We start from the raw sequence: 26,705 nt of genomic DNA on the forward strand, positions 1-26,705 counted from the left end.
ATAACATGATATATACATATATATATACATACATATATATATGTATATAAATATTTAGTCGAGGATAAAGGCACTCTAAATTGACATGTTGTACAAAACCCATTATGTAGAGTCAGTGTTGTCTGGAAATGTGAATCTGGAAAATTAAATAAAGGTGACTAAATTCAGAGCAAAATGCATTGAGAATGAGGCATGGACATCTCTGGTACCTTCATCATTCCCATACTCAATGCTGTGTATTTTCATTGTACCAGTGTCCTTTGAACATGTCACATGGGGTCTGGCAATAGTTACACCTTCTCAAATGCCTAACTCAATAACCCGGACATTGCACTTCATTCTTTTCACTGCTGAGTGGAATTAAGAATAAGGGCATTACAGCATCAAAAAGAATGTGGAGGAAAGGGAACCCTTGTGCACTGTTGGTGGGAATGTAAATGGGTGCAGTCACTATGGAAAACATTATGGAGGTTCCTCAAAAAACTAAAATTGAAACTACCATATGATCCAGCAGTTCCACTTCTGGGATTATATCCAAAGAAAACAAAAACACTAACTTGAAAAAATATCTGCCTCTCTTGTTCATAGCAGCATTATTTACAATAGCCAAGACATGGAAACAACCTCAGTGCTCACTGATGATGAATGGATAAAGACATTGTTACACACACACACACACACACACACACACACACACACACACACACAAAAGATGACGAAGTCCTACCATTTTCAACAACATGGATGGACCTTGAATACATTATGCTAATAAGTCAGAGAGGGAGAGACAGATACTATACGATCTCACTTATATGTGGAATCTAAAAAACAAAACAAAACAAAAACCTATCAAACTCACAGAAAAACAGATCAGATTTGTGGTTACCAGAAGTGGGGTGGGGGAGAAGGAATTGGAGAAAGGTAGTCAAAAAGATACAAACTTCCAGTTATAAGAGAAATAAGTACGAGGGATGTAGTGTACAGCATGATGACTATAATTAACAGTTGTATAACATATAGGAAAATCATTAAGAGAGTAGATCAGAAGGTGAAATTTTTATTTCTTGTAGCTGTGAGATGATGGATATTAATTAACCCTATTGTGGTACTCATTTCATAATATACATAAATCAAACCATCACCTTAAACTTATACAATGATGTACGAGTATGTCAATTATTTCTCAGTAAAACTGGGGGAAAAAGGTAAAACTAAACAAAAAAAGAAAAGAAGAGAATCAGGGCCTTAGCTGATCTTGAATGCCACTCTGGGAATTTAGTGATGGAAATAAGTTTTGAAGGACTATATCATACCAATGGTCTGACAGGAATTACTAATTTGATAATAGTTATTTCTCTAATTTGCCTTAATTAGAGAGGAATCTTTAAGTCTCATGGTTGTGTTAAACATCATGTAAGAGGAAATGTGAAAAAAATCCACTTAACATGCTTTTTGCAATATAATTATTTTATAAACCAAACAATAGTGTTGAAATTGTTCACTTTTAATTCAGCTGTATAGATTTCTCTACATACCTAAAATACATAATCTCCTAGTTGGATATGAGGTGAACAGTTATAGATTAAGCGTGTTAGTGTGTGGTTGCCAAGGAAACATTTATTTTTTACCTCAAAGCTGAAATTTACAGTATTTACTAATATATGAGTGAACAGTATATTGTATAATTTCTGATTTACAAAATATTAATGCTAGGAGCATTTACCAATGAACATATTATTACTAAGTTTTCATAGCCTTGGTAATACTATTTCTGAAAATGACTCCCAAACCTTCTTATCCACCAAAATTTCTGTCTAAGCCCCAGGTTTTCCCTCTGCCCTAACCGATCGGCCTGGATGACTGCTGACCACCCATGTCAAAGCTGGAACTTACTGCCTTTTCCCATCCCTTCCCTTTACAAGTTTCAGTTGTTGTGTTGCTGAATCCACTGCTGTCTCCTGACCATGCCATCCTAAGAGGCTAACCACTGAGCGCTGTTTAGCCTCTCAGGCCTCAGTTTCCCCTTCTGTGAGATAAAGGGGATGATCCATTTCCTCTGAAAGATCTCCTTTGGCTTTAATTCTACCACGTGAGTCCATGAGTACAATTCTGCTGCTGCTATTATCTGCTCATCTCCTTCTGTAAGCATCTACCTTGAGTTCTCCCCATCCCTCCTTTACTCTTCAAGTCTAATTACTTGCAGCCTGTGTTCTCTGCCAATTTGCTCCCACCTACCTCACCTCCCTCATTCACTTTCCTCTTGCCAGTTCCCTTCAGTGCAATCAAGCCTTCTCCTGCCCTCTGTTCTCAAGTCCCACGCCCGCCCCCAGAACTGCTTCCATGCTGTTCTCTAGGCCCCAAATAGCTGCCTAGTCTCTTTGTCAAGCAGCAACACCTAACACCTAAATAGATGGAATCTGGGCGTGGAAGCTTGGGTTCTTTACCATCCTGTACACCTTTAGATCTCTGTAAAAAAGATACTATTTGGAATATTCATATGTTAATATGAATGTTTTATGACCCACAATCATACTTTTACTATTTTGTGTATATGAAGGACTTTAGTGGGTTTTTTCCACTTATAGAAGTAAACTGTGCTCATTAAAAAAAAAAAAGAAATCAGGAAACCCAGAAAATATATGAAGAGGCAAAAAAAGCTGCCTACAATCCTGCAATCTCACCTCTTAGTGATGACCACTGTTAAATATTTAAGCATTCAGTATGCATTTAATGGTTCTTAAGAGTCTGATATGAGCCTTTGCAAGGCTGCATTTAGGGTAAATGGTGGAATAAACAAATACAGTGTAGTAGAAATAATACTGGCTCAGGCCATTTCAGAAGCCAGGGGCAAGGCATTTGCAAGAATCTTTTTAGTACTTTTTGGTTTGATATTTAACTTAGATTGTAATTTTATTTTGGGGGTGAGGGAGGTGATTGCTAGGGTGAAGTTATGCAGAGCTTTTCACATTGAATGGAAGGCAGTTTTGCTCACAGGAATGGCCTAGGTATATGGTTTCCTTTCCATTTAGATTCCACAAAGAATTTTTATCACATATAATTTAAAACGTAATGTGAAATAGCAGCCCCTTAAAAATAGTCTGTAATTAAATTGCATTGAATTTTATAATTTGTATATTTCTATGATACACATGTATGGCACATTCTATCTTTTAAATACAAAGTAAACTCTATTAATATGCTATTTATGTACCTTCAGTGCTTCGGGAAGAATAAATTCTATTTGCTTTTAATTACGTTATTACCATATGTAATTACATGATATGTACTTTATTTTAAGTAAATAAATTGATTGAGATCAGATCACCAAGGACAGATGACAGAAGTGCCTCGTTCTTTGTATTCCATTTTGCTTTCTTTCGAACGTAATTTCTAGCTTATAGATGAATAATCAAGCCTAAAGTGTTTTACAAAAATAGTAGGAGTTAATGTGACCCTATAAACAGAATGCATTGTTACTTCTGCTGAGAGGGTAGGGGGTTACTTGTCCCAATGGTGCATTTCATCAATCCCTGGTATTTTGGGAAACAGCCCTGCTGTTTATTGCATCAGGAATGGCTCGCACTTGACAGAATTTTAATTGCTGTGTATTCTTCACCTTTGTAATCACCAGGTTCTCTTATTCAAGTACCTTCTGTTGAGAAGGGGAAACTTAGTAAAGTTCGCCTGGGTTCCTTGTCTTTGAAAAAGGAAGGAGAAAGACAATGCTTTTTATTTACAAAGCACTTTTTAATTTGTACAAGAAGTTCAGGAGGAAAGCTGCATCTGCTCAAGGTACTGGTGTTACGTGGCTATTTCATTTATGTTTCATGCACTTACGAAGCATCGAGGTTAATTGAATAATGACTTCCCCATGCTTGGTATCATAAAACATTGTCACAATTGAATAATGAGGTAATGTACAATTACCAACCTTGGCATTTACTTTGTTGTCACTTGGATCCAAAGTAATAGATATTTAAGTGTGTATTACCATAAAGAAGTGCAATTAAAATCATAATCTGGATAAAATTATTACTAGTTGATGACTACTGAGCTACAAAAATCTTATCAAATTACTATAGTGCACTGTTGCACTGTTTGCTAAATGCTATTTTATCTTGCTCTATACCAGGAGTCAGCAAACTATGGCCCACTGTTTGATGCTTGTTCTTGTTAATAAAGTTGTATGAGAACACAGCTATGGTCATTTGTTTACATTTTGTTTGTGGCTGCTTCCATGCTTTTTAAAATGGCAGATTTGAGAAGTTGAGATGGAAATCATACAGCTTTACCACCTGACCCTTTACAGAAAAAGTTCACCTGTCTACCTTCTGTTATTTATGCCTAAAAATATTGTTCACCTCCATGATGACAGCTTTCTACTGCTTCAGCCACTTCCTGGTTGCTGAGCTCAGCCTTTTCAGCCTTTGCTGAGCTGCATTCACTCTGAAGGGCCCCTTACCTGCCATCTAGTCTCCCATAGACTGACTTCCTAAATTTTATAAACACTGGGAGTGACGGTGAGTTGGAAGACAAGAATCATGAAGTTAAATGAGTTTAATTATTTTTACACATCTAAATTTAATTTTGGAATCTATAAAAAGTTACTTACGGTGAAGAATTGCTATGCTTTTTTTCTGTGGCAACTTGAGTATAAGATTTGCAAGTCAGAGCTTCCCAACCTATGCAAGGTTCTCAGCCGCTTAATGGAAAATTGGTTTGTTTCCAGACAGGTGGGGTTCTCTCTCTAATAGAATGCACCTTGATTGAGGAGCCCGATGCAGGTGACGATGACTGTAAGTTACATTCTATCACTTAGGATTATATTAGAATTTAAAAGTCCTGTGGTTTTTATTTATCGCTAAGAAGAGATGCTTAAAGAGGCAGTAGAGATTCTGAGAATAAACTTCCTGAAGCCATTTGTATATGAAAAATTCTATTGAACCTTTTAACCTGTAAACCTTGTGAAACCATCTTTGGCAATTCACATGTTACTGAATTTGTCTCGTGTTAGTAATTTTTCAGTGTCAGGCAGAGAAGAAAGGAATTGAAGTAGAGCATTAGAACTCTGTAGATTGTGAAGATTTAAAAAAAAAATGAAATGAGAAGGACCAGGATTCTAGTCCTGAGTAACCTACTGACCCCAGCTTCTTCATCTGCTTATGAGCTTAATAAAACCTCCTCAAGCTAAAGAAGTACCATATTGCTGAAATGAGATTCTGGACTTGAGCAGCAATTGTACTGTGTTTCCCTGAAAATAAGACCTACCCCGAAAATAAGCCCCAGTTAAGATCATCAGCCAGACGGACTCACTTAATACGTTATGACGATGTTCCAGAAGAAGATGACATGACTGTATTTGAATAAATGTAGGTTGTTTTACATGAAAAAAATAAGACATCCCCTGAAAATTTGCCCTAATACATCTTTTGGAGCAAAAATTAATATAAGAGCCGGTCTTATTTTCGGGGAAACACGGTATTACTAGAACTACATGAAAGCAGCGATCACTCATATTTTTGTATTCACATCTGATTGTTTGGTTTACGTGTGTTGAAGCCAAAGGTTCTGGGCACGTGTTTGGACACCTGGATTTTAAAATAGTGGTGGAGCCTCCAGATGCTGCTGCTTTCACTGTAGTCTTGTTAGCACCTTCACGCCAGGAGAAAGCTGCCTGGACAAGCGACATAAGTCAGGTAAGCAAATGGCTTTTGCCATAAGTCTTTTTTTTTTCTTCACAACATTAACTTTTGCAGGGATTTTTAGAGTCAATTTATTTTTATTTAAAAATTACATTTACCATGTTTCCCCGAAAATAAGACCTAGCTGGAAAATCAGCTCTAATGCGTATTTTGGAGCAAAAATTAATATAAGACCCAGTCTTATTTTACTATAATATAAGTCCGAGTCTTATATAATATGACATGATATGATATGATATGATATGATACCGGGTCTTATATTAATTTTTGCTCCAAAAGATGCATTAGAGCTCATTGTCCAGCTAGGGCTTATTTTTGGGGAAGCACGGTAATTGCTGTGGTCACTATCATTGCCATTATGTATCTTGATATGCTGGAATCATTTGTTGTTTGGTTTTATTTTTATGGTTAACATTTATGTGAAATGTAGTAATTGTATTTTAATTACTGGGCATTTTTGTACAATCTGTAAATATAAACACTAGTGTTGAACAGTATTAAAATCTCCGTTAGTAATAAGTTCTCCAGTGACCCCACTGGATTTTTCTTTTTTGCTTATTTGTTTCTGAGGTAGAAAAATGGTGAGAAATACAAAAAGAGCTATGGTGAGAAATCACAAATTCAAGAGTTACATCAAATGAGAGATACTATCTGTAGTATGAAAACTGAAAATGAGATCCTGTATTTTACATAGAAAAAATAGGGAACAGACTTACTTACTTTTTCTTGATCAGCAATGTCCAGTTAGGGAATTGTTCCATTTATTCAGGATGTGGAAATATGTCAAAGTTAGTCATGATTAGACTTGAGCATTCCAAATCCACGCTCCATGTTAATTTTGGCTCCATTAGCCAATGTAGGAGAAAAATGTTCATGTGAGGGAAATATTAAAAAAAGGCTTGATATTTATCTTCAAAGTTGTTAACTCAATGAAGACTGGACAGACAGAAAGGGCATATACTGTAGATTTTATCACCTCTTTTTTTCTGAAGAGCTCATAGTAATTTATATATAAAACAGGTAAAAATCTGAACTATACCATAGTTCTTTACTTAATTTTTTTCTGAGTGACTAAAAACTGAGGGAAAATAGAAAGTGAATAAATGTCAAAAATAATTAGTTTTACATGTCAAAGAAATTTTGCAAACTTAGTCTCATTTGACCCTTGCAACAGTATTCTGATGGTAACGAGAAATATTAGTCCCATTTCACAGGTGAGAAACCTGGGGTTTGGAAGGCTAAGAATTTGTCCAAAGTTTCACAACTGTGTTGAGTCAGGACTCAGATCTAATCCAGGTCTTTTATCAGAACTCTAAACATCCTCTACAGGAATGCTGGATTTTCACTTATGTACTGCCATGACTGCTTTGATGGTGAATAAACAGTTAAAAGTTATTTGATGGAATTATGCATTGAAGGAATTTGTCAGAAGGCACTTCTTTTCTGGCTAACAAAGGAATGAAAATATGGGATCTTCTATATTTGCATAATTACATCCTTGTGGTTATTTATTGATACCTTCATTAACTCTATGCTGGATCAATGAATACTTTAGTCTTTGTAATGCATCTCTTACCTTATGAAATGCTGAATCATTCACTGATTCTATGAATGTTTATCATGCAATCACCATGGACTGCCAGATATTGTGTAGGTACTAGGGATACAGTGATGGTCCCTGCTCCCAAGGAGACAGTCAGGCTAGTAGAGAAGAAAGGGAAGTAAACAACTTAATGGAACAAGATTTTGTGAAGTGTTGTGAAGCCAAGGTAAGTAGGAAGAATGGGGAGAATAGGAGTAGGCAAAGGTGTTTTTCTAGCTGCTTTTAGCTCCTAACTTATGATGTAACTGGGGCTTCTAAGATGCACAGTTGATAAACAGCTTTAAGTGACCTTCCTTAGGGCACCTGGTGAGGCATTGTTAAAAGAGAAAGACCCTTGGGGTGCAGGAAAAATTCTATGCCTGGTCCTTTAAAGAAAGGTACTCCGTCTTTGCCTGCCACAAGCATCCAAGTGAGACTCTCTACTGAGATTAACGACATCTCACAGCACAAGTGTACGGCTTCTGCCTCCTCTCCAATTAGCCACGGCCATGTCCGATTGTATTAGATTATACCTACAATTGAATCAGCGAAGGACGCTCACAGAAAGTTTTATCTTTTTGAGTGACGGTATCATTGTGTGAAATTACTATGTTCAGTAGAACTTTGATATTGTGTAGCTGCGACATTTATGATTTCACTCATTTAACAAATATATTTATGCAGTGATACTATATGCCAGTCACTGTTTAGGCACTTGTGATGTATCATGAACAAAAGAAGCAACTATAACAAAAAAATTCCCTGACTTTGTATAGGTTACATTCTAGTATTGGAAAAACTGAACATGAATGGTAAACATTATAAATAAGTATATACTATTTTATGTTAGAAAGTGATTGGGCAGGGTAAGAAGGATGGAGCTCCTGGAGGTAAGTGTGAGGCGGTACAGTTTTAAAAAGGTGGTCAGCTCATTCTGAAGAAGACAAGTAAACAAAAAATGCGGCAGGTAGTGGAAATAACATGGAGATATGTTATGAAGGGAAAGTCATCCGAAACAGAGGTAACAGCCATTGCAAAGACTCTAGAGCAGGAGGACACTGCATATTTTGAGTTATAGCCTGAAGGTCAGTGTGGCTGAAGTGGAATGTGAGAGGTGGAAAATAGAAAATGAGGAAGTCATGTAAGTGGAGTTGTTAAGTAAGCAATGAGATATAGAAGAGAAGTTCAGTGTTTACGACAGAGGTCCAGGTAGAAGACTTTATGCCATTTAGGTGGTATTTAAGGCTGTGAAATTATTGAGATTACCCAGGGAGTAACTGTAGATAGAAATGAGAAAAGGGTCATGGCCTGAATTAGGGGTCAGGGAGAACAGCAAAGCGAAGTAAGAAGCAACCATCAGTGCAATCGGAGGACAGCCAAGAAGGCATGGTGTCCTGGAAGTCAAGTGAAGAAAATGTATCAAGGAGGAGGGAGTGGTCATGTGCCAACCGCTACTAAAGGCTGAGTATAGTAGTGAGTATTCTGAGATACTTTGTGATTTTTCTGATGCGGGGTTTGAATGGTGAGTGGTAGGGATGGAGAGTTGAACTATTGATTGAGCCTACCCTGGTGCCCAGCAGCCTGCATCTCAACTGGCTTTGTTGTCTGCTTAAAGCAGGAAACATTTTATGGGGGAAATTATGTGCTGCACATACACGGATGGAATTTGTCAGGCTCCCAAGTGTATCTCTGGACATATTCATTATTAATAAGATGAGCCTACTAAATGCTTAAAGATATACCATTTAATAGTTTATGTATATGTAAAATATATGGACACAAAATGGCACTAAAAATACACCCAACACCCAGCATACAAAGTACATTTTTGTCAAAGTATTTTCCACAGATACCTGTATTAGAATTATCTGAGGGTTTTTAAAATATGCAGATTCTTCCACCTACATTCCAGACACCCCCAAGATTTAACAAGCTCCACAGACTACTTTTGTACAATTAAATTAGAGAAACTTTGCCCTGAAAATCAACTGTTTCTGTCTCTAAAACCTCCAGAATCTTGCCATAGAGAAATCATTTTACAGTTTGGCTCTCAGGGTGTATATGCATCACTTTTGCTTTTTTTTATCTCATTTACGTCTTTCTGTATTTCTGTGTATTTTTCATATTGGTATCTTCTAAGATAGTTGTTTGTGTGTGTGTGTACACACACACACACACACACACACATCTCCACATTAACTTACCACCTTTCTAGCTTTTTCTGAATAATTAGGCACATCATATAGGCAGTTTCTCAGTTTTAGCATTAAGATACGCTATGGTGCTAAACATCTTACTGCAGGAGTTTTTTTCCTTCCCTTTCATCCTTGGCTGGTATATCTTCCCCACAGTGGGGAAGGCTGGTACAGAGGGCCTGATCACTTTCATGATTTCATAATTCATAACTTGACAGACTGCCAAAATGCTTCAAGAAGTATACAACTCGTCATTTCACTACATCATCAGCAAAGTATCTATGCAGCTTTCCTCTCAGTCCTGCCAATGTTGCATTTTGTCATATTTATCACATTTTCCTATTTAATGGAAAAGTATTGCTTTCTAGTGGTTTTAAATGTACACTTCTGTAATTATCAATGAGATTAACATGTTCCACTATTTCTGTTTCTTGTCAGTTCATGACAGATGGACATTTATTCATTTCAGCTATTTGTATAGACCAGGAAAATGAACACTTTCTTTCAATTCATATTATTAATATGTTCTCCGTTATTTTGTCTTTTTATGTTTTTACTCTTTATTTTGCTAAATCTGAATCTTGTTTTGATTTGAAGTCACCTTGCTAAGGTACTGTACCATGTTACACTAATCACACATGGTTCTTATTTAAGATAATAAACTCGTTCCTGAGTGGAAACAATCTGTTTCACATAAAGCACTCTCTGCAAAAATTAAACCTTTTGGCCTTGCCAGGCCTCTGTCTTTGAAGCTATAATTTTTAGAAGTAACAATTGCTTGAATGATTAATTACACTTTTCATTACATCAGTAAGGTCATTATTAACCATTGGCTCCTCCAACAAAATGTGAAGTGGCTAATGGTCTTGACCAATAATTCTTCCCTTTTTCTTCTATTTATAGGGAAAAATTTGAGGCTGAAGATTTGACCATTCATTTCAATATTGTGCATTCATTGGTGCTCGTCTTACTGTCATGCATAATGGTGTATTAAACAGATTTTTCTATAATTATGGTTATTAACTAAAACGCAGAATTAAAATTCACCTCTGGGCTTCTTGGTTTGGGCAGATGTGTCAAAATATAGACCTTGTACAGACAAATTTGTAGCATGATGCTGACATGCTTTATTCCTTAAAATAGCTCCCCTGGAATCAATAGGGAATTTTCTATTTTAACATAAAAAAAAAGTGAATTAAAAGGGAAAAGTTGAATCTTACCTTCCTTCCTACTTAGAAGTATGAAGAAGGCAAAAAGCATGGTGACACAGTAGATCACTGACCTTTGAATAGGTATTGCCTGAACTAAAACCCTCAAAGAACCCTGCTGGAAGTGTTATTTTCAACATTTTTCCAAGGACCAGCTACATCAAAATTACCTGGGGTTTTTGTGAACATACATGTTCCCAGGCCCAACCCTAGTCGGAATCAAGGTCATCACAAACTGAACTAGCATATCCATGGCTTAGGAATCTCCTTTTGTAATCCTAGTAATTTCAAGGTTTACTGTAGTTCATATAAATTCAATGTGCCCTTAAAGCTATGTCACACCTTGCTTATTTTCATGTATTTCTTATTGAATGAGTGAACTGAAATTGTTTTCAGTTGGAGCTCAAACTCTTCTCCCCAACACAACCAAGATACATGCATGTATGATCATGAGTATATACCACGCCTTCTAATATAAATATATTCATACACACATTCATAGACAGGTAGCCCTTGCTTCTCAGAAGTTCATGTTGCATCACTTTGCTTTTACAAAAGACCTATATCATTTCCAGGTGCTGTAGTTTGAGGAAATTCATTGAAGGGAACTTTAAAGTATTCCATTTTATTACCAGGGTTTTGGATCCTCTATACCTGGTCATTGAAATAGTGGCATAAGACATGAGAAAACAAACTTTTAAGGAAAAACAAGTTTGAAAATGACTGATATGCTAAGTAAACTGAATAGTCAGGGGATGGCAGTGATCAAGTTTCTTATACGTATGTGTCCTCTTTTATTAGACATTTGAGTTTAGGGTAAACCCTGAGTTCAAGACCTGTGTGAAGTCACCTAGCAATCAGCTTCTTCACACCATTTAATTGCAGTCGTAAAGCACTATATGATATCCTAGTAACAAGAAGTAATTTCTGATTTTAAAAATTGTTTAAATCTTTTTTTAATTTGCTGCTTTTTTCAAAGGGAATATGTATAATTCAAAATAAATGCTTCCACAACCCAAAATAATTGCAAAGGGAAATTTTTAATTGATGTGGCATAGATATAAATTAAAAAGGCAGAGAAAATTAGCAAAAGTTCTCTTAGAGAAGAGAACAAGATGAACAGAGTTTTACGTGTGCCAGAAACAGGAGAGATTATACAGTGTATCCTCACCAATCCAACATGGTCCCAATAGAAACTGCTAAAGAAACTAGTAAAATGAGGGAATTTATTGGCAAAAAACACCTGAAAAGCAGGCACAGAGCTGACCAGTGAGAGAGAAGATGAATTTCGTCCAAGGAAGCCATTTCTCCTCTGCCTGCTCCATACCACCCCCTAGGGCAGAGAATGAACAGAGCAGAGGGAGTCACCATCAGAAGGTCATAAACCTCTCAAGCAGTGTTACATCAGCCAGAGAATTGTGACAATGTGACATTATGGTCAGTATCCTTGAAAAACACATTGCAGGAAAACATTGTCCTTAAATTTGCCAGGTACACAGCTTTGGTATCTAGACATTGAATCCGTGCCTCAATGTATAATGTTTACTTGCCGTGTGTGTGTGTGTGTGTGTGTGTGTGTGTGTGTGTGTGTGTGTGATGAGAAACTAAATTGTTTTTGTGGCTGTAAACAATTCTGTGAATATATAATCTGCCTAGGTTTTCACGTGGGTTGTAATTGTCTATTTTTTAATTTCACAGTGTGTGGACAATATACGGTGTAATGGTTTAATGACTATAGTGTTTGAAGAGAATTCCAAAGTTACTGTGCCACATATGATTAAGTAAGTGTGATAATCCTTTCCCTTACATTTTAATCAAGATCAAATTGGTAGAGAATGTAAAACCCTGAATAAAATATTGCTTCAGCAGCATTCTGCTTCATATTGTGACTATGTTTCTTGACAGTAATATGATAATTCATGATATGCCATTATAAATAAGACTATCAAAATGTTTCTTCAGATTCATGGTTTATCAACTCATAGCATAGAAAAATTGTTTTTCATATTGTCACATATGCCTTCACTCAGAACAAAAGACTGTGGAGATTTTCAGATTTAATATAAAAAGTTGTGACAGCCAGATGTGTCCAAGGTCAGAGGGTGGATCAAAGCATGGCAGATTCTTTTGGTGTCATCTTAGTGGGTATGAATCTTATCACTCAGATATGCTTGTAGAGATATGTTTAGATTTTGAAGACAATTAATATGAAACATCTGGGTTTCCTGTGGTACCAACTGGCCCCTGCTTATATATATAGGGCACTAGAGGCTATTGCCCAGAGGTGCCATCCTGCTCTCTATACGTTTCGTTAACAAAGTAAATCCTATAATTTATAATGATCAGTAGGGAAACTATACCTTAAAATGAGAAGTTAAATCAATAACTATGTGCCATAGCTTTCTGTATTAATGCTTTTGTCTTTATATACTTTTTTGTTTCCAAATTCAGAAATTGAGGAGTATTTTGAAGCTGGTCCGTACTCTTATTTTCTTGGTTATTTGCATCCCAAATTCTAAGAATATTTTTAAAAGAAGTTCTGTTATATCTTTCAAAAAAAGGTTACATGAAACTAAGAAAATGTTTGTCTTCTGTGTCTTTTTATGTGGATTTTTTTTTAGGTCTGAGATGTTTATGCTACTGCAATAAATAACATTAACTTTTCTCTTCTGATAAGTATTAACTATAATTAGCATCATCCCAATGATACAAATTTTAAAACTTATTATTACATCATATGAAGGCAGAGGTGCATTATACTAGTGCCATAATTACTACAGAAAATTAATTACAAAGAATGATAGTATTTTAAATTACTAGTCAAATTTTAAAATATTTCGGGTAAGATTATTTTAAAACTCTGGGGCAAAGATTCTTTTAGCATTCAGTTTTCTAGGTTTTTAATTTACTATGGTTTTATTTAAAACCCAATTAGTTAAAATGTGTGATACTAAGATTAAAACCAAGTATGGAATATTAAATCAAAAGGTCCAAATTATGACTGAATTTTTAAATTCACGTTGTTGGTGAGAGTTTTCTTATTAATTTTCTACCATAGGATTCTTATTTTACTATTTTACAAAATAATATATATTTTTATTCATTTTTTAAAGTACTTTCTTAAAGGTTAGATAGCTATTCAATTCAAGTTCAGACTGCTTTAGAATGAGAATATGTTAGTTGGACATTGCAGCCAAGTAAGTTATAAACTCCCAAACCCACTATACAGTAGTGCGCTGTATCTGTGGGTTCTGCATCTGTGGCTTCAACATACCACAAATCAAAAATAGTTTTTAAAAAAGTTAGTTGTTGCTGACATTTACTAAGTAGTTAGGCCTATGATGGTGTGACTGTACTGAACATGTACAGACCTTTTCTCTTGTTATTATTCCCTAAACAATACAGTATAACAACTATTTGCATAACATTTATGTTGTGTTAGGTATTATAAGTAACTAGAGATGATTAAAAATATACGGAAGGATGCGCATAGGTTATATGAAAATACTAAGCCATTTTATGTAAGGGACTTGAGCATCCTCAGCTTTTGGTATCCACAGGGGTCCTGGAACCAATCCCCCATGGATACCAAAGAATGACTGTGCACACATTTTGTTGACTTCAAGAATTAATATGGATAAAAACTTTAATATTGTGCATGACTGATTATGGCTGGTGCCCGAATGCATCTTTTTTGTCCCTTATCATGGCAGTTTGACAAGTGTCCATGTCCAATCTCAATCCCATGTAGACCAAGACTTTCTCACTTTGGGGTGCACAGAAGTGCACTTGGATGAGTAGGAAACATTCTCCTATCAGGACAGAAACCTGTATCTGAGGCTCTAAGAGTCACACATTAGAGTCACACAGTTTGATGCCCATCTATACTATACTGTATTTACTCCCAAGGCAGAGTTTCATATACAGAGGGTGCCAAAAAAATGTATACACATTTTAAGACAGGAAAAAGCTGTATTAAAATTGTAATACTCAATATATACCGATAACAAAAGATGAACACATTTAACTTCTACCATTACAAGAGGTGCTCAAAGTGGTTACCATCAGCATAATTTTCGTACAGTGTTTTCCTTTCTTAAAATGTGTATACATTTTTTTTGGCACCCTCTGTATTTTATATATTTCTTCCATCTATTTTTCTCTGCCTCATTGAGCCTGGTTCTCCTTAATCAAAGAAAAGTAGATGATTTTGCAATCTCTGTTCCTTCTGATAGTCTCCTCCATGGCTCTATTCTACCATAAATTCTGTATTCTTACCTCCCTGTGCATCTCCCTGGCTACATATCATGGGGGGGGGGGGGGGGTGGGGGGGTGGAAAGACATTTTGGAGCGTTAACGAAAAAGTTATCCTATCTTAATTGTGGCATCACTTTACAGGCACTCACTTCCTTTTAAAACTTACTAATTATAATAGGTAATATGGGTTTGATGTCTCAAGATTGCTTTTTAAAGTGTTTACCAAAAAGGGGTTGTTATCATAAGAGGCTTAAGTAACACATTATATCTTTCTTGAGAGTCCCTTAGGAAATAAAGATCTTGTACAGTGTAATAAGAGAAAATTAAATAATTTCATAAATTCGATTTTTTTTTCTTTGCTTAAAATAAAAATGTAATCACAATTTTGAAGGACAGTGGTGTAATTAGTCAGTTTTATTTTAATTTCATGTTGGCTACAACATATTTTTTCCTCCTTTTGTTTTGATTGATTATAGTCAACAGATGCAAATCTCAAACTATGGTTAGAATGCAAAATCATGACATTTATTAGGTGAAAATATCCCCTTAAACGGTGTTTTACATTTTATATATATATAGGTTAAGGCTTGATTTCCTTTAACAATAGTTAACCTCAACTTCCTTAGGAAATAGAGATTTTTTTTGGTGGAAATGATGGGAGGAAAAGTGATTACCTCGGTCAGCCATCTTCTAGACAGACTGCTTGATTCATGAAAGTTTCTAAGATCTTTTTACAAATGAGAAAATTAAGAACCAGCGAAGTAAAGTTGGTTGAGGGTCACATAGTGAGTGGAAAAAAGGGCCACGCTGTTTTCAAGAATCTCAAAAGACACGCTTGTGCATTTTCAAGATCAGTAATGTGACTTAAATTAGCCGGCCACCCTCAGACAATTCCTTGGCAGGGGTTATCGGCTCATTTAAAATGCCCTTTCAGGCCCACAAATGAAATACTTCCGCCTGCACTAAGCACACTTTGGGCTGGGAAGTTTCCAAGAGCAAGCTAAGAAAGGTATTGATTCCTTTTTATCCAAAAGAAAATAAATATATAATTTACAACCCCTCAAAGTGCTGAAAGGGATAATTAAGGGCCCTCACAACAAGCCAACTGATTCTTAGCAAACAGTCGCCTCACAGAACATCACTGGCCAAAGAGCATATTCTTTAATCAAGTGGTGAAATCCAGGACTTCATTGATCGCCTTTTCTGAGATGCTGCAGTGAAGAGGAACAAGGGATCTCAGAAGGGAATGTGCAGGCTCTGGGCAGTCCAAGAGAAGGTTTGCATTTCTATGAGCCCCGCTTGGATTCAACCTCTGCTTCCAAGCTTTTCCTCTTAGAATCTTTGCTTCTCCTCCCGCCTTTTTTGCCCTTTTAAGAAATGCTCACCACTGGCTGAGGGCTCTGAACATGACCAAGGATCTTGTGGGCTGCTGTATGCATCTTCCTCTTAGTTTGCTCATCCACCTGGAGAGGCTGCTCAGGCGTCCACAGGCAGTTGGGAGGTTTTACAGAATGAGAACAAATAGAGCATTGCCAGTGGGGGGAACTGTTCACGAGAATCTCTGGAAGGGTTTATGACCTATATTTCACCCATGAGTATTTTTTTAAATTGAAGTAAAATTGGTGTATAATACTATATTAGTTTCAGGAGTGCATTATAATTTGATATTTGTATACGCTACAAAGTGATCACCATAAGTCTAGTTACCATCCATTACCATACAATTGACTGCCTTTACCCATTTTACTTTTTTAAAAAAATGAAGACATTTTTGACACTGCAGACCAAAATGAAACCAAAGCATTTTACACAACTTGTGCATTCAAAACTGTACTCATAAAATGGATAGCCTTAAATGCATTAATAAGCCAGGAAGAATGAAATGAATTAAGCATTCAATTCTAGACGTTAGAAAAAGAATGACAAAATCAACTATAGGAAAGTGCAGGAAGGAAATAAGATAAGAACTGACATTAATAAATTAAGATATAGAAAGACCACAGAATTGATGAAGAGGTAGTTCTAGAGGGAAAAATACCTAATAATATAATCTGTCGTATAATCTATCAGTTAGTTTAGTCAAGAAGAAAGGGGAAAGCACAAATGCACAAAATTAGAAGTGAGAAAAAGAAATATCTGTGTCTCCCCCTTCCCTCACCCCTCTGTGGGGAGAATGTTACCTATTACTTTTTAAGGGCATTTTTGATATTTTGATTTAAGAGGATAAGCAAAGCCCCTCCTACATAGGGCTTTTGGTCTCATTTTCCTAATAAAACGTGGTTGAATTAGAGAGAGAAGTGAAGGGTAGCAGAATATGCCACCCCAAAATATACCACTTTGGCATATTATTTTGAGCTGTAGGAACTTGAAAAACAGCAAATGTAGGGAGAGGCTTTCTCTAAACTCCCCTTATCTGCCTAAAGAAGACCCTCCAAAAAGAACTCAGGTGTCATAAATCGTTTCCCAAGGACATTCATCACCCAGGGAGGATTGACCCTTATCGCAGGAGAGGAGACTAGAAGTTGACAGCATACCCAAACTGTCACACTATCTATTTAATCACCCATCTATTCTTCTAAGAACCATTTATCTTTTCTAAAAATCATTTACTCTCCCCTAAGAGGCCTATATCTCCCTCCCCTTTCCCTGTTAAGATGATATTTAATCCTGAATTCTAAGCCACCTGGAGGAGTTCCTCATTTCTCCCTGGGTATCTTGCATGTATCCATGTTAATAAATTTATTTGTTTTTCTCTTGCTAATCTATCTTTTATTACAGAGCTCTCAGCCAAGAACTCAGAAGGGTAGAGAAAAAATTATTTTTCCTGCCCTACAGAAGGAATTCCCAGAGTGAAATGAATTATTATTACCTTCTCCACAATTAATTTTGACCTTCCTAAATAAATTATATGGCATATTTGATATTCCTATAGCCCTGCCTTGTTGTATGTAATATGTCATATCAACGTGTTTTATCAAATGCGATGGGAGGCCTGCACAGGAATGTGTGTTTACCAAGACTGAAATCCTCAGTGACCCTTTTTGTCCTCATGTGCCTGCTTTGTGCATAGATCTGATGCCCGTCTTCATAAAGACGACACTGACATTTGCTTCAGTAAAACACTCAACTCCTGCAAAGTGCCCCAGATCCGTTATGCCAGTGTGGAGCGCCTCTTGGAGCGGCTGACAGACTTGAGGTTTCTTAGTATTGATTTCCTCAACACCTTTCTGCACACCTATCGTATTTTCACGACGGCAGCTGTGGTGCTAGCGAAGCTTTCCGACATATACAAGAGGCCTTTTACCTCCATCCCTGTCAGGTAGGCCTGGGACTTTCCTGTCATGACAGTGTGGCCCTTCTGGTCCCTGGGTTTCCCTTTAGATGAGCAGCTCTGAGGGTATTGCCTTGCCTTTGATCTTACCATGCCTCACCAGTAGAAGGGGTGAGTAGAGGTCACAGATAGTTCCTGAGGGAAGAAGTTGAGAACCCTGAAGTCTCCAAGTGGCCTTTACTTGCTCTGTGATTATTTGGACACTAAATCTATTGTTTTAGATTTTCCTGTTTTATTTTTTTACAGTTGTGCTTTTCAAACTTTAATATGCGTAAGAATCACCTGGGGTCTTGTTAAACTGCAGGCTATGATTCAGTAAGTCTGGAGTGGAGCCAGAATTCTGCGTTTCTAATAAGCTGCCCAGAGATACAAGTGCTACTGGTCTTTGGAGCACAGTTTCGTAGCAGGGGATTAGACATGGCCTAAAATGTGTCTGTGTTCCTTTGGCAAGTGCGTGGAATACAGATAGCATTGAAATGAAGAAAACCCAGCAAGAGAAGTATGATGATATTGTGGCCTTTTAATGTAGGGAGCATGTTCTCGAATGACATCAGGGGAATCATTTTCACTTGGCTACAATCTGTTAATAGCTTTTGCTCTTATTTTTAGGTCATTGGAATTGTTTTTTGCCACTAGCCAAAACAACAGAAGTGAACATTTGGTGGATGGCAAGACTCCACGCTTGTGTCGCAAATTCTCCTCCCCGCCACCACTGGCTGTGTCCAGAACGTCCTCCCCGGTGAGGGCCAGAAAGCTGTCCTTGACTTCTCCCTTGAATTCAAGGATAGGAGCATTGGACCTGAGCACCTCCCCGGCATCCAGCAGTCCTACCACAACCCACAGCCCTGCTGCGTCCCCACCGCCACACACTGGTAAAGTACCGTTGGATCTTAGCAGAAGCCTTTCTTCTCCAGAACAAAGCCTGGGATCTTTAGAAGAGCATTTAGATAACCCCCGCGTGGATCTGTGTTACAAGCTAAAACGAAGTATTCAAAGAGGTATTATCCACCTGCCACACCCCGTGCTTGCTGGCCACCTGCTTCCCTACCATTCCTTCCGGAACCTAGTTCCCTTTCTTTACAACTTTTCCACTTCTGCTTGGAAAGTAGAATGAATACAAAGGCTAGAATTCCTGTAGTTCCCTCTAGCCTTTGTGGAAAGGAGAGCAAGGTTAGCTGTCCTACCGTCTTCTGTAGTAAAGGCCAATAGTGTTATCCGAGTGCTGCTACTGGAAGGTTCTTCATGGAATTTGATTAAGGCTGGTTGGGTAAAGAACCTAGCATGATACTCTGTGCAGCAGGTTGTGGGTACCCTCATCTCTGAGCTTGAACCTCAGAGCAGCCACTTCCTCCTCCTCCAGCGTCTGCTTTAAGCACCTGTACTCCTTCTAACCTCCCCTGCTAAGGATGACTAGCCTGTAAGCATTAACATGGCTTCTTCAGTCTAGTTACCAAGGCAACATTCCATATTACAACAGAGATACAGGGAGAAAAATAAAATCTGAGGCAATGTTTATTGTCATGACAGCCAGCATGGTTTTTAAAAGGATACATTGGAATATTTGGTTTCCTGATTAAATTCTTTAATGACTTCCCGTCCCACTTAAAGTATATTCTCCCTGCCAAGTCCTTCAGAGCCCATGAGACTTGGATGTTGTCTCCCTCTCCAACTCCTGCTCCTGCCATGCTCCCTCATCTACTAGGCTATAGTCACACTGATTTCCTTTTCGTGTCTCAGAAACACCTCAGTCATTTCTGCCTCAGGGCTTTTGCACTTATTCTTTCTTCTGCCTGGACAGTCTTTCCCCATATAAGCTCCATGAAATCAGCAGTCTTATCTATCTTGTTCACCTCTGTAACCTCAGTGCCTTGGCCAGTGCCTGGGAGGTAGCAAATTTTTGTTAAATGAATGAATCAAGCAAAACACTGTGAACTAATTGATGGTCCTGTGACACAGGACCATTGATGGTCCTTCCTCAGCTTGGTACAATGTAGGGGTTGCAGGAAGTGATCCTTGTTGGTGTTAGAATCCAGTGTTGCTGTGACGGAAACAGAAAAGGTTTTACAGGCAAATTAGCGAACAACTTATTTTTTTTCTGTATAACAGCTGATTTACTTTCTGATAACAAAATAAATATTGGGCAATTAATCAGACAAAGCATCCAAATTTCAAGGAGGATCACCCAGATGAAAGGCCCCTGTTTTTATTCCTGCTTAAAGCTTCTGTGTACTTTCTAGCTCATATCATTTAAATAAGCTTCCTGAGTGAAATACTTAATGGAATTTTAATTGGAGTGGTTGTCATCATCAAAAGTAGCACCCTTTTAAACAAGAAATTCTTTAAATTGACAGGTTAGCAACTAAGGAAGAGGAAAGGAGGAAGATAATTAAAAACTCATTAGAACAACGAGCTTCAGCAGAATCATGATGGGTCCTTCTAGGGACTAATGAGGCAGTGCAGGAGCTGAGTGCATCTGGGGTTCGATCCAGTGCTGGTGCTTGGGCACCTCCACAGAGAGAATAACTTAGGGAGGCTCATTTCAGATCCCTGCTCTGGGACGGGGTGCCCTGGGAAAGACAGGAGTTCCCCAGAATATGGGGGGTTCTTTTCTCTCCTTTACTGGATTGTAGTAAATAGGAGAGGAGAAATTTTGGATAAGTCTGGGTTCTTGTGTTACTTTGAGTTAGGAGAGCTTTAGGAAGAAGCGTGTTAGTGTCGGACACTCGTGATTGAGGCTTTAGTTTGATTGCCCTCGTGGCTGGAATGACAATGCAGTAAAGGTCTGTTTAAGAGTTATTGCATTAGGGTTGCTCTGTTACCTGTAATGGTACATAAGACTGTACCCTGACCCCTTATACCCCAGTTATGTGGAGAAGGTAGACACCACATCACTGTAAAGGCAGGTGGTACAAGAGGCATAGACAGAAGGCTCTGGAAGGTGAAAAACACAGATCATGGCTGGTTGAGCAAAATCAGGACATGTCATTGACGGAATGGATAAGTGGGTTGGAGATGGGTGAACATATGAGCAAAACCCCAGTGGTGAAAGCCATTTCTGAGAGCAGGAGTCGTCATTGCTTCTGAAGTGACAGCTTTTGCCAGTTCTGATGCCATGGGCAGCCCTGCAGAGCAGACCCTCTCACTCGTCTTCCTAGGGCTTTCTAGCGTCAAGGAAACTTTTAAACCTCGCCTAATGAATCTTTTTTCTTTCCTCCTCCTCCTTCTCCTTTTCTATCTTAACCACTTTTAAGTGTATACTTCAGTAGTGTTAAGTATATTCATGTTGTTGTTCACCTAATCTCTAGAACATTTTCATCTTGCAGAATTGAAACTGCGTACCCATTGAACAGTTTCCCTTTCTCTCTCCCCGCCGCCCCTGCCAGCCGCTGGTAACCACCATCTGCTTTCTGTTTCTAGAGTTTGACGACTTTAGCTACCTCATATAAATGAAATCACAGGGTATTATCTTTTTGTGGTTGGCTTGTTTCGCGTAGCATGATGTCTCAAGGTTCATCCAAGTTGTTGCATGTGCCAGGATTTCCCTCTGTTTTAAGGCTGGAATATACAATACTCCATAATATATGTACATTCCATATTTTTTTTCCCCATTCATCCTCTGACAGACATTGGGTTGCTTCTATCACTTGGCTATTGTGAATAATGCTGCAACGAACAGGGGAATGCAAATATCTCTTTGAGATCCTGCTTTCAATTCTTTTAAATAAATATCCAGAAGTGAGATGAATACCCAGAAGTGAGATTGTCATATGCTAATTCAATTTTTAATTTCTAAAGAAATCTCCATACTGTTTTTCATGGTGGCTGCCCCATTAAAATTCCCACCCACAGTACACAGGTTTCCAGTTTCTCTGCCTCCTTGCCAACACTTATTATTTTCTGTTCTTTGGATGGTGTCCATCCTAATGGGTGTGCAGTGAGAATCTTTCTTCCTTTTTGTAATTTCCAGAGATTTCATTTTACTTTGGCTAAGCCTTAGTAGTATGGATATTATCATTTTCTCTAACAGAGAAGCAAAAGAAAAACCTGTTTCTCTCTGCATGGTAGTCCAAATACACGTCATGGTTCTAGAGGCCCTCTGTCATTCTTCCACTTTGATTTTTACACACAGATTGTTTCATGTTGGTCACCAGTTTCCCTAGTTCTGGTCTTCAGAGCCTAAGCCCAGAGTATGTGCATAGTGAGGGTCCAGAGCCATATCATAGAGCCCGTTTGGCCTGCCATCTAGGATGGAGGCGCAGGCACTGGTAGGAATCAGTAGATTTTTCCCTGGAGCAAATTAAGCTTGAGGAGACCAAGATAAATGAGAAAGAACTGGACCGAGGCCACAAAGACTGGTCAGTGCAGACGCTGGACAGAGGTGGGATCATCGTGGACATCGCTAGCAGTGACTGGAGAGCTTGTCCTGTGGCAGCATCAGTCATTCATGACCAGGGGCCTCAGATGGAGAGAGCCCATAAATAAGGGTTTGGCAAAAATACGAGGTTCTCTCTCTCTCACATTAGAGAAATAGCTAAAGTTCAGGGTTTAAAGCCTCTGGTTTTCGCTGGATTTCCCCAAAACAAATGATTTGCAGTTAGCTTTTCAAGGGTTAGTTTATCCACATGGTTCATGTGTTAGAAATGTCATCTTGCTGTTCCCGGTCATGGCTACGTGCAGAGCTCCTCTCACTCGGGGTAATGGGGAAGGTCCAAGATTGTGTCTGGGAGGGGCCCCTGGGACTTCATGAAGCACATTAGAGCAAGTCCCCATTCCACAGATGTCAGCGCCTCTGCCCTCTGTGTTTCTCAGTCACATCTACCCGCTAACATGCCCCGCCCCTCTTTCTCATTTTTACTATGACTGTCCCTTCAGCCCTTCTGTTAAGCACTTTGTTTTTGGCCACTTCTTTGTATCTTTATTTCTTTTCCCTTTCTGTAGCTGTCTTCTGAGTACTTTTAGTGTATTTACTTCCCATCGTGTTCTTAAAAATATTTAAGGTGGTTGTTGAAAGAGACACATGGTAAAACAGGATTAAAAATAAAATAGATAAGGAAATCAGTCAATGAAAAAAAATCGAGGGAGGCTAAGAATATGGTTAGTGAACAAATGAACACTGTGTGGTCCTCTGCAGTTCCCAGAGTTGCTCCAGTTTTGGTTCTGAATGTAATCAATTACATGATTCATATTGAAACCTAAGATAGATGTGCAGGCACATCTTTTCTTCCTACTAAGACTTGAGAACAATTTATCTGTGGATCCTTGTCAAGGAAACACTGCGAATAGAAAGCTTAGAATTAATACTGGGACCAGGGAGGACCAGGGAGCTCTTGAGCATTTTTCTGAATAGCTGAAACAAAGGAATCCAGACTTAGTGTTTCTTTTATTTTGCATTGGTATGTGGGCAATTTTGATCATGCACAGTGTTAGAAAAATCAAGGATGAAACACTATACTTGGCCATCAGTCTGACAAGTTCAGTGTGTGTGTGTGTCCATCCATACGTGAGTCCATGTGCATGTGCGCATGTCTGTAGAAGCCAAGAGTGCTGCTGTGTTAACTCTGCTGTCTAATACTCGAAAATTCAAATTGGCAAAGAAAAGGGAGACGCTGATCTGTCTTTAATTTGAAAGATGTTTGCATGTGCTTTGCATAATGTTAACACTTGAAACAGTTGGTAAACTTGAATAAGAATCCTGTACCAACAGTTTGTACATTTTCTGCTTTTCACTTCAGGACACAACTCCACACAACCTCACTGCATAATACCAGCTTTGCCCGTTAGGTCCACGCTGAGGCCAGGGGTCTCTCCCGCTGCTGTCCAGCTAGACAGTTTCAGGGCATGTTCTTTGAAAAATGCTCGTAACCCTTGTCCAATTTTATTGTCATTGCAGTTCTAATGCCGGCCTTGCAATATTTCCTGGCAAGAGAACTTCAAATGACATGAAGGAAAAGAAGAAAAACAGGAAATATCCCTCAAAAATGAGTGAGACTATGAACTTATGAGGGAAAAAAATAACGCAATTTATTTTTCCCCCAACCGAGTCCCTAGATGTGTTCCAGGCTCATTCAATATTCATCAGTGGCCCCCCCACCATGCCTTTATTGCTATCAAACAGTCCCACCTTCTTATACCCTGCATTCTTCTAAAAAGCCCTAATACCAGCCCAACTCACGTCCAGATTCCACCCAATGGTGGAGTCTTAGTAATATCAAACCAATGGCAGGCAAGAAAGGAGAGCCCCAGGGAGGGCGGCCCACTATATTTGGGCCCCTTACCCAATCAGTGTTCACGTAGGCCTTGGCTGTGTAGCCTATCCCAAGCATTGCTGTATAGCCCACATCACTAGTGTCTGTTTCTGTGTGCTTAGTTTGAAAATTGCCTGCCCGTGGGCTGAAAGTGCTCCCAATTTTAACATTTGTTTTGAGCCCACATCTGCCCACACATCCTGCAGGCAAAGCTGTTTTGCATGGAACTTGGTTAAAAGTGAACAAGCCAGAAGGAAATGCTTTCCCCCCCCGACCCTGCTGGCATAGTCTTGTCTCTTTATAGGTGCCTATTTGCTGACTGTGTTATACTTAGCTATCTTTCAGGGGACATTCGGGGCCTGTCCAGCTCTCTCACTGGGAAGTGTTTGGGGTTCAATGTAATTGCTGACTAAATGGTTTTCTCTTTTGCCTCAGAGGAATGAATGGGTGGATCAGACCAAGGACATGTATTTGATATTCTGCTTGTTCTTGCAGAGCAGATGCCTTCCATTACTGAATTTTAAGGGAGTTATTTAGAAAATAATAAAACTAACAGCTAAGCACTGATTTTTCTTTTTTGTCTACATCTGGCATCATTGCCAGCTTTACTGTAATTATGTCATTCAAGGAAAGATTCCAGCCATTTCCCTTCCCTGGTATTTCTGTATTTCAAAAAGGCAAAATTGTGGCTATATTTCTAAGGGAATAAATTTCAAGCAACTGTAAAAATGGCTTTATGTAATGTCATTTGGGATTTTATAAAATTTATGGAGTGAAATCTTAATGGAATGGCAAAGAGAGTTGAGTTGAGAGTAGTTCTGCTGACAGGGGTAATGTAAAATTAGTGGAGGCGACACAGCTCTCATTGGTTAATGAAAAGCCCAAGGAAAAAGAAATGGAAGACTCATTGGAAGTTTACGAAATGTTTTTAGTGTTTTTCCTTGAAAGAACACAAACCAAGTTGTAGTTTTACCCAGTTCATAAGCCAGTGGGAAGGGTATGGAAACATCAATAATAGCCTACGTGTGAGCCTAGAATGATGTGGCTTTTATCCATGGCATGTTAGCTGTAGTGAAGAGTCTCAAATGATCTTAAAACCTCCCAACTATTCATTGGGAAGAATTTCCTTTTGCCTCCTGCTGATCGGCAACTCTAGGTCAGGCCTCTCCAACAGAACTTCCTGGGAGGATGGGCATATTCTACATCTGTGCTGTGCGATGGTATAGCCCCTCGCCACGTGTGGCTACTGAGACTTGAAATGTGGCTAGTGCGATTGAGGACCTGAAATAGTAATTCAACGTTAGTGGATTTTAATTTAAACGAACATAACCATATTTGGCTACTGCTACCATTTGGGACAGTGCAGCTCTAGATCCTTAGGAGTCCCCAACCTTCTTGGGTGGGTGGCTCCATGGGTAGAGATTCAAACTTCAGTTGGGTTAAGGGGTTACCTAAGCAGAGAAATAGTGAAGACCCATTTTGATCCCAGTCTGATTGATGCTCTAGAAAAGTCCCTCTTCCCCCACTCCAAGAAGGCAGAAACATTCCTGGAGGGCAGGGGACCGGCTCCATATCTCCTGTTGTTTTTAATATCTGCTGATCTGTTGGGCAGGTGGGGCTGCAGAGAGTTAGCCAGTCTCCACTGGGTCAGCAAGACAGGGGTAGAGACGATCCACATGTAGGTTTAGTGTCCTTAGTATTCTGTCAGGAGGAGTGACTCGATTTCTTAGTAAAGCCCTCTAAAAATGCAGACTAACAGAAGGTGCTTAGTATCTATAATGAACTTTTGTGTTTCCATGCATGATGCTGACAAGAAGTTCTTGACTTCATGGCCTGGTTGTTAACATTCACGATGTTTTAAAGCAGCAGTCCTAGAGTCTGCAGCAGTGGACCGAGCAGGAGGGGAAAGCTCGCCTGCGGCCGACGCCACAGAACTGTCACCTTGTAGATCACCCTCGACTCCTCGGCACCTCCGCTACCGCCAGCCCGGAGGTGAGAGCTCGGAAAGGGACTCAGAAATATAAAAACAAAAGATGATTTCTAGCGTCTGGATCTTTTGTTTGCCTTACTGTTTCATTCCCCAAATATTTTTTTAGTGTCAGTCATGAAAATGAGTTTGAAGTAAATAATGTTACGAGAGGACCAAGTAGTGGAAAAATAAATGATTAGAGAATATGCCATTAGT

At 38.6% G+C, this 26,705-nt stretch overlaps 1 protein-coding gene across 7 annotated transcripts in view; it reads left to right on the forward strand.

Annotated features, from left to right (window-relative positions):
* The window catches only part of RASGRF2 (Ras protein specific guanine nucleotide releasing factor 2), a 223,569-nt gene that overhangs the window by 115,267 nt on the left and 81,597 nt on the right, over nucleotides 1-26,705 (forward strand). For 2 of the 7 annotated variants that reach the window (XM_033110501.1, XM_033110503.1), the window contains exons 10-16: nucleotides 3,632-3,792; nucleotides 4,730-4,796; nucleotides 5,560-5,696; nucleotides 12,386-12,468; nucleotides 18,015-18,263; nucleotides 18,885-19,273; nucleotides 26,384-26,512. In XM_033110501.1, the coding sequence (XP_032966392.1) occupies nucleotides 3,632-3,792; nucleotides 4,730-4,796; nucleotides 5,560-5,696; nucleotides 12,386-12,468; nucleotides 18,015-18,263; nucleotides 18,885-19,273; nucleotides 26,384-26,512 (1,215 nt within the window). The remainder of the gene's footprint in view (nucleotides 1-3,631; nucleotides 3,793-4,729; nucleotides 4,797-5,559; nucleotides 5,697-12,385; nucleotides 12,469-18,014; nucleotides 18,264-18,884; nucleotides 19,274-26,383; nucleotides 26,513-26,705) is intronic. The other 5 variants (XM_033110502.1, XM_033110504.1, XM_033110506.1 and 2 more) reach the window with 3 other exon arrangements.

Source organism: Rhinolophus ferrumequinum, chromosome 7 (assembly GCF_004115265.2).
Source record: "Rhinolophus ferrumequinum isolate MPI-CBG mRhiFer1 chromosome 7, mRhiFer1_v1.p, whole genome shotgun sequence".
Lineage (NCBI taxonomy): Eukaryota > Metazoa > Chordata > Mammalia > Chiroptera > Rhinolophidae > Rhinolophus > Rhinolophus ferrumequinum.